Source organism: Etheostoma spectabile, chromosome 16, assembly GCF_008692095.1.
Source record: "Etheostoma spectabile isolate EspeVRDwgs_2016 chromosome 16, UIUC_Espe_1.0, whole genome shotgun sequence".
Taxonomy (NCBI): domain Eukaryota; kingdom Metazoa; phylum Chordata; class Actinopteri; order Perciformes; family Percidae; genus Etheostoma; species Etheostoma spectabile.
Genome location: NC_045748.1, coordinates 18,296,673 through 18,307,017, shown reverse-complemented (window position 1 = coordinate 18,307,017; position 10,345 = coordinate 18,296,673). Strand labels below are relative to the sequence as shown.

At 39.6% G+C, this 10,345-nt stretch overlaps 2 protein-coding genes and 1 long non-coding RNA gene across 3 annotated transcripts in view; 1 reads left to right on the top strand and 2 right to left on the bottom strand.

The window, feature by feature from the left end:
- Positions 1–6,284, bottom strand: part of fbxw5 (F-box and WD repeat domain containing 5) — a 9,425-nt gene extending 3,141 nt beyond the window's left edge. The window contains exons 1-9 of the mRNA XM_032539121.1: positions 6,131–6,284; positions 3,814–4,009; positions 3,520–3,677; positions 2,830–3,013; positions 2,530–2,678; positions 2,106–2,429; positions 1,831–2,005; positions 1,548–1,695; positions 977–1,189 (exon numbers count right to left, since the gene is read on the bottom strand). Coding sequence (XP_032395012.1) covers positions 977–1,189; positions 1,548–1,695; positions 1,831–2,005; positions 2,106–2,429; positions 2,530–2,678; positions 2,830–3,013; positions 3,520–3,677; positions 3,814–4,000 — 1,538 coding nt within the window. The 5' untranslated portion in view covers positions 4,001–4,009; positions 6,131–6,284. The remainder of the gene's footprint in view (positions 1–976; positions 1,190–1,547; positions 1,696–1,830; positions 2,006–2,105; positions 2,430–2,529; positions 2,679–2,829; positions 3,014–3,519; positions 3,678–3,813; positions 4,010–6,130) is intronic.
- Positions 6,285–6,941: 657 nt separating this feature from the next.
- LOC116703987 (uncharacterized) lies at positions 6,942–8,544 on the top strand. The gene is made up of 3 exons (XR_004335559.1): positions 6,942–7,211; positions 7,541–7,639; positions 7,728–8,544. It is a non-coding gene; the product is annotated as an uncharacterized LOC116703987 (long non-coding RNA).
- An 831-nt stretch (positions 8,545–9,375) lies between these two features.
- The window catches only part of prdm12a (PR domain containing 12a), a 4,016-nt gene continuing 3,046 nt past the window's right edge, over positions 9,376–10,345 (bottom strand). The window contains exon 5 of the mRNA XM_032539124.1: positions 9,376–10,345. This exon is cut by the window's right edge and continues 115 nt beyond it. Within this exon, the coding sequence (XP_032395015.1) occupies positions 10,024–10,345 (322 nt within the window). The 3' untranslated portion in view covers positions 9,376–10,023.

Here is a 10,345-nt window from a genome sequence, read left to right as displayed (position 1 = left end):
GGTGCAGTTAATACATGTAATGAGTGGAGAACAGGGGGACCTCTTAAAGAAAAACTAACAGGTCTGTGAGAGCCCAAATTCTTACTGGTTGGTAGGCGATCAAATACTTATGTCACACAAAATAAATGCAAATTAATTATTTAAAAATCAAAAAATGTGATTTTCTGGATTTTTGTTTTACATTCCGTCTCTCACAGTTGAAGTGTACCTACGATAAAAAAAAAAAATTACAGACCTCTACATGCTTTGTAAGTAAGGAAAACCTGCAAAATCAGCAGTGTATCAAACACTTCTTCTCCCCACTGTATACCTGTGGTGGGTGCGTTTGACTAACATATAAGCTACATAAAAGTAGATCATTTCTACTCTGAAATAGTTTTTTAAGCGGAAAATACATTTCTCTCCAGAAATGTATTTTGTAATGTATCAGTCTGTGTGGCCAGTGAGAAAGTCATCCTACAGAGCAGTTACCTCATCGTCTAAAAAGGAACATTTAATCTCTATCTTCTTCTTCTGCTACTAAATGAAACCTCAGATTTAGTATAGTATGTGTATTTCTTACATCTTGTACGTGCAGGTGCTTTCCCTAATACATTCTGTAACCTTGAGTAAATTAATTATCGAGCTATTCCTGTGATGATGGCAGCTTCCATCATACAAGCTACGGGTTTACATTATTTTAAAACTGTGTGACCATTCATATGCAAACGCAAAAACAGCAAAAGATGCTAAAAATAACAGGCATCCTATGTAGAAACAGGAACATTGTGAGGCCTCTGTCCACACAAATGCCAGTATGAGAACACAGATGTTACTACGGCATGAGGTGTCAAATTGTGGTGACAAATTTACCGCCATTGCAGTATCACTTCCCTTATCATACATGACACCTTACTGCTAAAACGCAAGCAAATTAATTTTAAGGGTTGCATGTGTGAAAGCTGCATCTATTACTGGAAAATGAGACGATACATACCTGGCAACAAAGTCTCTGCTGACGTCGAGGAAGATGAAGAAGCACTCATCGTTAGGCGTGAAGGCTCGGTGTGCACGCAGGCTCCTTCTCTCCTCCCTCAAATTCTTCAGATCAATGACATGCAGGTCGATCTCCTCGGCAATGGGAGGAGGAGACATGGGGTCAGAGATTACACACCCGGCCGGCCAAGCCCGGCTATTCACATAAAGGTACCTTGTGAATGAAAGGAAAGGAAGAAAATGTAGGAGTTAATGGCAACGTAATCTAAAAAGTTGGTTATATGCTTTTTTATAGACATTTAAGGTTCTAAAAGTACAGTAAAAACAGTTTTATACTTAACTAAATGGCAAAGCTATGTGACATTAGATCCATATGTGATAGCTGAACATCTCATTGAAGACCCTGGGTATTAATATGTTTCTCCACTCCTCTGGGAAGATTTCAGATCCTTTGCTCCCATTTAGCCACTGCAGCATTCGGCCACTGATGTCATTATTGCAGTATATATAAAACCAATATATATCTTATTTTTTACATGAAAGCCTACTGAATCTATACATTATTTAGTTACCTGTGGTCTGGAGAAAGGCCCATACCAATGATGTGTCCATGGATATCAATAACATGATCCAGGGAATCAAAAAACTCATCTGAACTCCGCTCCTCCCCGAGTACTGGACCACAAGTGGTCATCTGGTCGGGCTTGATTAGCTTTATACCTGGAAAGGGACAAAGACTACCACATGAGATGTCTGACAGCATTGTCCGGATTTTTTCTTATACATATTTCTAACATTTGTTGATTTATATCAGCATGCTTAAGCTCTAAATCAACTGCTTTGAAGCCATCTTACCTATCTGGTGAGGAGAGTATGTAAGGCTGCCGGTTGTGAAGAGTAAGTAAGTTTTGTCCTCTCCCTCCCCCGGCTCAGAAGGCTCAATCAGGTCAGGGGCCTTTGTGTGGGCTCTGCCCATCATCTTAGCCACATGAGTCTCTATCGCCAACTCTGTGTGCCCTACATTACGATTCTAACAGAAAGGAGGAGAAGCACAAAAGTGGGGACTGAATGAAGAACAACACTGCTTCAAAAAAACTGATCAAAATACCTGAGCTTTGCATCTAGCTCACCTGCATAACGTGATCCAGGCCTGAGATGGTGGGCTGAAGATGGCGGCAAGTGCCGAGCCTTGCTTCCCTCTGGCTCTCCTCGACCCCCTCCTCTTCCTCATCTTCTTCCTCACTGCCCGAGGTTCCCAGGTCGAAGAGGAGGGGCTGGTGCTGCTGCTGCCCTTTCTGCCTCCGAGCCTGGGACTGAGCCTCATAGTCCAGCAGCAAGTCTGGGTTGTCATGACGACGGCAGTGGGCCACCATCACTGTGCGAATGGTGCTGGCATTGACGTTCTGGATCTTGAAAAGGCGCTTGACTACGTTGACATTCTCTGATTCAACATCCTGTCACAGAAAAGAAGAGAAAGAAAGACATTGTGAAGGATGTGAAATGTGTTAACTGACATACGTTCTAAGAAACTTTATCTGCTGCACTAGGTCTCACCTGGAAGGCTTTATTGAGCCAAAGCACAGAGCAGGATGTCATGTTGCCTATCCAGTGCAGGTTCCCAGAGATCAGGTGGGTCTCATTCAGCCAGCAGCCAAACACATCATACGGTTTGTTCCTCACACGCGACAACAGCGTGTAATTTTCTGCAGCGTGTTAAGATGGAGAATGGGTTGGAAACACACACAAACTCTTAGTTGAAGAAAAAATATTATGAGAACTAAAAATAACTTCAAGAAACATCAACAGGAAATGATGACACGTGATTGTTGTGGGACTTTTTTTTCTGATCCTTACCCAGACTGATGACAGCGATTTCCCCAGACGAGGAGTGGTGTGGGCCCAGGTAGACACCGGACACGAGCAGCAGGGTGTCGTCAGCGTTGAACTGGGAGAACTGGGTGTAGCCCCAGTTAAACTGCCGCATGCTGGAGCTGTGCACCATGGATATATTACCATCTGGCCGCTCTGTGTCCCATAGCTGCACACAAGAAGCCAGAGGTCAGGTTTGGAAAGAAGTGAGAGGATGATAAGGAAGGTGGAGAACAAAAAAAACACAAAAGATATTTGTTTGAATTGGTTCTAAAAATGTGTGGGTTCAAAAAATGTCATGATCAAGCTTAGTGTCAGTTCATTTTCACTTTTGCAGGTTTGAGTCAAAGGACCTTTTGCTTTGACAACAGTTTCAGATTAATTTTAAGCAGCTTCAAAGAACCAAAGTGTCAAAATTAATAATTATTATAACACTCATTTTGTGATTTTCTAATCCATTATTTAGACCCACATGTAACTGCAGTAGGTTTTAATCTAGTTTTAGGTTCACCAGTTGAAACTTGCTTTGGCCCTGAAGTGTGTACTTTAAAACAGTACTACCAGTAAACCAGAACGGAGAAAAGCCCCACAGTTAGGTACGTAATCAAATAAACACTGGCAAAAAGTAAGAAAATAAGAACCAGAATGAAAGGTCAACAATCTTTGAATCCCTACCTTAACGGTGCAGTCTTTGGAGCAGGAGGAGAAGCGGTGACCCCTGTGAGAGAAAGCCAGGTGGAGGACTTGGTCAGTGTGTTCTCTCAGTGTCTGAACCTCCACACAGGGGATGCAGTCAAATAGTCGTCGGAACTCCTTGTACCATGACACTGCCGCTGCAAAAAGGAAGATCAAGAAGTTGTTGTTTTTTAAAGCTGCAACCAGTCTAAACATCTCTACACAATACTGTTATCAGTGTCTTTTATACTGAGTAAACCCTTTCTTTCTTCTGTTAAACATACAATCATTTACCTGGGTGTCGGGGTACAGAACGTGGTATGCGATAGTAGCTGTAGAACAGCTCCCTCCAAAGGAACTCATCTCTGGAGACAGCGAGCCACTGTCTGCAGGTCAGACCAACTCTCAGCACGGCATCGTGGGGCAGACGCAGGAAGATCTCCAACACCAGGCTGTCCGGCAGAACTGGGCCACACTCCATCCTAACATCCTGTGTACACACACACACACACACACACACACACACACACACACACACACACACACACACACATGTATGTACACAAAACAGGTAAGCCGGTGTGATGTTATGTGAAAGCAAATTCAACCCCTAAACATACAGTTTGCACTTTTTGTTTCCCCTAAGTAGCTTTAATCTGAATCTGAATTAGCTTTATTTGCCAAGTATGAGGACATAGAGGAATTTTGATTTGGATTATGCATTGCTCACAATGTGCTTACTCATGCAAAACAAACAAAACAAACAATTTATACACACTATAACAGAAACAATACAGACAGGTTGAGGCAATAGTGCAATGAAGAGTGCAAAGTGTGCAGGAGTAAATTATTTTAATTAGTATTATTTTAATTATGGAGCAAGTGAAAAGGATGCTGGAATAAATAAGTATTATATAAATATATCACAATATGAACAAGTTGTTAAAATCATCTTATCACATCTTGTTCTGTAACAGCTTGTTACACTAAAGCTAGGATGTGAAAAAGTCACATAATCTTTTATGTCTGCACGACTCAATCAAATGGAACATTTCTAGACGTTTGTGCATCCTTTTATACACATTAACCCAAAACTCAGTCTGACGTTTTTGATGACTTCAAAAATACTTTGGTATGTCCACTAAAACACCAAATAAAGTTCTGTGGATTTAAACAAAACTTGACTGCACGTCATGAGTTTGTAGTAAGTGACCAACAGATGTGCGACCTTTAAGAAGGCATCAAGACATTTTTACCACAGTATGAAAAACATAATGTGTGACTTTTTTCATAATCTATTGTTTAAAATCTAGTCAAATACAGGTGGACACTAAGAGTGCATGACCTGAACTCAAACCTGACTAAAGTAATTTAATACTTGACTCTGATACATTGAGAAGGCATCGAACTTACTGATTTTGCAAAAGCAACAATAATATTTCACTGGTATGTTTAAAATATTTTTATTTATTTATTCCAGATGAAGAATTTGTACTGAGAAAAACACATTAAATGTGTATTCCAGAGATAAATACTGGAACTTAAATATAAAAATATAAATCCCCTCTTAAGAGTAGAAAAGTGTTACAAACCCTCAAGTCTTAATTACCCTTGTTTCGTAATATTGTAAACTGAGACTAGAAACTTGACAATACCTTTGAATTTAAGAAAAGTTTTCCAAAAAGTCATACTTTTGATCACATAAAGTGAATGAGAAGTGCAGACAACAGGTGATGATGCCAAACTATAAACTTTCAAAGAAATAGAGAAAATGCACATCGATTTTAGAAAGAAAAAAAAATTGAAATCAGTCATATTATTTTGCCCCCCTGCATCCATAAATAACTTGAGGGCCCAACTTTCACTGGACTAATTTGAGCGTGCCAGCTGGGCTACACTGGTGTGTGTTACGACGCAGAGACAGCACTGACAGGTCTCGTGCTGTCAGAGCAGCAGTCCTCATTATGTTTGGCGTGTCGGTGCATTTCTGTCAGAGAAAGGGCAATATAATAAGAGTAGGGTACTATATGTGCAAAAGCAGAGTCACTGCTGGAACAGAGCCATGTTAGTCAGCGTGGCATTTTCTCATTTCCAAGCTAAAACAAGCGTATGACGTTGACAATTCCATGCAAACTAAAATTACAAAAAAAAAATTAAACGGTACCCTGATCTAACCTTGAGTAAAATAATGCAGCTAGTCTTTGAACAACCGACGGCCGTGTGAAAATGACCTAACATGGACATCTTTGTCGCTGGGCGTAAAACTCACCACAAGTTACTGTGTTTACACTGAAAGCTTTCCTACTGACCTGCGAAACATTAACTAGCTATCTGATAGCTAGAAGACGTGTACGTGTGTGTGTGTGTGTGTGTGCGCGTGTGTGTGCGTGTTTATAAGCATAATCAGTCACGAGCTTAATTTAAAGCTATGCTAGCCAGAAACGTCTATCGAGCTAACGTTAAACTAGCTGTTAGCTCACATTTGTTTTCAACTCTTAGCCACGACAATTATTTCTGACAACAAGCGGTTACTTTTATAAACGAATGTTTTCGGTGCAGGAGTTTATCAGCTTGGCTTAGTACAAAGTTGTCGACATGAACTGTGACCCACCTGCTGGATCAAAGTATGTTGGAGAGAAAATCTAACTAGCGCTGAAGGCTAGCCCCAGAAAAATGACAACAATCCTGCAGCAGCGGTGAATGGACAGGACTCTACTAACAGATAACAGCATCATCGCTCCAGCAAGGCCGACTCAATCTATCCACCATGTGATTAAATCATCTCTTGGTAATAACCAGAAGAGCTGTCGTCATTAATAGCCATCTTTTCTTTATTTTTCATTTTCTTTATTGAAGGGTGTGCAGATCCTCCTGTATTATTATTTTTAAATCTATATTTTCTTTAAAACTGTGAAGCAGAAATACAATATTTTTTTTATTCTTAGGAATAATAATAATAATTTATTTTTCTTTACATGTAAATACTAAAACACACGACGACGACGATGATGATGATGATGATGATGATGAGGATGATGAGGATGAGGATGATGATGAGGATGATTGAAAATTAATTATTGTAAAAAAAAACTTTATTTATTTGTGAAATTATGAAAGAAATGGTAAGACTTCCTTTACTAAATTTGTTACAACCTCATTTCTCCTCAAAGTTTTGAGTTGAGTTGAAGGTTGCAAGTTGAGAAGAAGAATCTGAGATTGTAATGTGTGCATGAGAATGATGCAATCATTTAGTTACTATATTTCTCTCATATAATGAAATATACTGACAAAAATAGCATCCAAGTCTTGGCACATTATTTGCAGTTGTAGTTATTACAAACAAATAAATATATACACTGTTCTTATCTTAATTAGGCTACTGTTCGTGGCAACATCTCATTTTATTCTTCAGTTTGATGTATTTGAAGTAAATATGCAATGTGAACGTTAAGGAAAAAGACACATGACAGTTATAGTATTAATATACATCCTGTATCTGTGTGGTGGCCCTCAGTTCACTGACATCAGCCAGTGGAGCACTAGAGTCTCTGTAACTGAAGAAACGCTGTGTCATTGTGTTGCAGTGTCAGTGCACACACATCATTACACTGACCACATGGGAACAGATGACTTTAAGACTAACTTGTAAAGAAGAATTTAAAGTGGAACTATGCTGTGACTGCTATTCTCTGGTAAGTATTTAAACTTTCTGATTCAAATTTATTGTAAGTTTTTTAAAAGACAATTTTGTAGCAAAATGTTTTAATTAAGATGTTATCGTGATGAATGATATGTTTGCTCCCATAGACAGCTTTATTCTTTTCACTGTGGGGATGAACACATTTTATACAGTAAAGACTTATAACATGAAATGCGTAGTAGTATCGGGTGTAAAATGGAGGTGTAAACCTGATAGGGGTGGGATCAGGTTACCTGCCACAACATCTTCTCAGGCGCAGTGAGGCTGATACTAAACACATAAAAGAGGTATTCATGTTTCTTTCACATTGTCTTCCTTCAGCTCTGTGCAATGCCGCTGAGTGGATAGCTTCTTGCTGTGGCTCCTCAAAGAAGGACAGGGTAGCAGCAGGCAACCCAGGATGACAAAACCAGTGTAAAGGTGCTTCTTGTTTGGATGAAATTGTATCATTTTGGCACAATGATCTATGTAGATCTGATGGCTAAACTGTGTTTTCCTCACTGTGCAGGGCAGAAAGTGTGGACAGTCTCTAGGGATGAAACAGCATCCAGTCAAAATCATCTCTAATTCCTCTGGGAAGAAAAGATGACCACATTCCCCCCCCACCTTATTTATCTCTGAAGTGTATTTACTTGCAGTACATTGATCTGTGTTGCTCTGTACTTGTTATAATGATGACTTGTCCGAAAACTCCTTGTTGGGAAGTTGGATGATGTTTGACAGCAGACAGGTGCTGCAGTGGCTCAGAAGTGGCTTACATCTGCTGTATGTACAAACCATGTATATGGTAGAAATGCAGTGTGGTACAGCAAATTAATCAAATTAATACAATACAATGTTGTTAAGATCAGGTCTGTCTTTGAAGTGTCCTTACTGTTTCTCCTGTTTCTCCAGGAGAGGCCCACTTTTCTCTAATCAGACTCGCTTTTTGTGATAATCTGGCGCCATCATGTGGAAGACAAAATAACTGAATTTACCTGTTGACTGAAGAAAGACAGATCACTGGTTTAGTTGTCACCAAGATGAAACAATGTTATGATTCATTAATGGAAAATGTTAAATGAGAATATTTCAAATTTTGTAATCTCTATGTTAACATTAAGGAACTTTTCATTACTAAAGATGGTCAGCATTCACAACTTAGTGCACATAAAGTAAAAAATAATAATAAAATAAAAACCCATTTCAATAATACCACCTCTTTGACATTCATAAAATACTATCAGTTTTGTTATCTACCAACTGTTTATAGCTACTTGTATGTGCATTGACGTGTTGTAATAAAGATAGAAGAGAATACAGTAGAACTTTAATGTCAACAAAGATGGGAAATTGTCTTCGAGCAGTTCATTAAAACATCAAAATAAACATCAAAATAATCACACACACACACACACACACATACACACACACACACACACACACACACACACACACACACACACACACACACACACACACACACACACACACACACACACACACACACACACACACACACACACACACATACAACCACACTGACAGTATGAACACTCCATGTAGTAAAATACACATACTTTCAAAAAAGCACTTTATGAAGCAAAATATTACCATTGTCTTTAAGAATTGAGCAGCAAACTGCTGATGTAGTTGCAGCGGCTGGGTGTGCTGGACACGTTGCCCGTCCATCACAGAGACAACGTAGACATAACACGCATTTGCACCACTTACTGGGGCCCCCTTCCTTGTGACACGAAAGGCGGTTAAGAAAATGGATTGAAGGAAAGCATCACCTTTCTGGATTTCACCTCTCAAAACATTCTAATGATAAATGATAAATAAATGACCCACAAAAACAAACCATTATTTTGAAGTACCCTGGCAAAGTGTCTTTCTAATAACGTTTTTTTCTTAATAAAAGAAGTGTGGACTCATTTCTGTTTTTATTTCAAATCAAACTGTTTCAAATTGAATCATCTTTGAAAAATAACAGTGTCTCTTTCGTTGAGAGTACACTGAGTTAAACTGTATTAGGCCATATTATATTATTAGACAAAGTCATTGTTAACTACATGAAAAAAACAGGAATTGACTATATGCTGAGACGTTATAATATGCTGGATGGGAGCCTTCACAGCAGCAACAGGTGTTTTGATGGGTGAGTTACACCAAGAATTTGAACCATCATATGTAATATCATATCATATTTATTTAGAATAGAAGAAAGCACAAATGTATTTACATTCACATGTACAGTTGCATACAATACAATTTGACACATTACACATTAGTATAGCATACAGTATGTGCAAGGTTAAAGTGACAATTTCAGTTTACAGTGTGGAAGGATGCAGCTGTAACAATGTACACTGGTGGTCACGTCCCTTAGTTTCTACTTACTGTACATATCTCTCACTGTTTTTTTCACCTGATGTGATGCAAAATAAACACTATAAAATGTAGAAAACATGTTATGTCTCACATTTACAGTGATATATTTCTGACACTTAATTCAAAGATTACACAGATAATAACAACTTATTTGTGTAATCTTTAATCATCAACAATTTTATTTTAGCATAGGCAATTTCAGCTTTCCAAAAATGCAGACAATCATTTTTGTCTGCTGGAATTTTGATCACAGAGAAACAAGCAATAAAAATAAGGCAACGTATTAAATTGTCTTTGTGAGATGCTTTACTGTCACATCAACTCATGTGTTTCCTTGGTGACGGCCTGTGTCATCTGCTTTACTTCTCCACTACAGCCATAATCTAAAGTGCAACGTTGTTCTGCTTGACTGTCCCTCCGTGTTTCTGTCATCATAGCACCATGGTGGGGATGTGGTGCACCAGGGGCCTCTGGTGCTGGTGGGGCATGGCCGTCATCTGTGGGGGAGGAGGGGACACTTTGGAGGACGCGTCGGCAGCGTGCGCCACCGGTTTGTGCCGCGCGCTCTTCTGGTGCGCCCTCAGGCCCGCCAGCTGGGAGTAGGCGCTCTGGCAGACGTGACACTTGTAGGGCCGCTCGCCGGTGTGCAGGCGCACGTGGTTCCGGAGCGTGGACGACTGGCTGAAACGGCGGTTGCAGAAGCGGCAGACGAAGGGCTTGTCCAGAGTGTGGATGCGCATGTGGGAGCGCAGG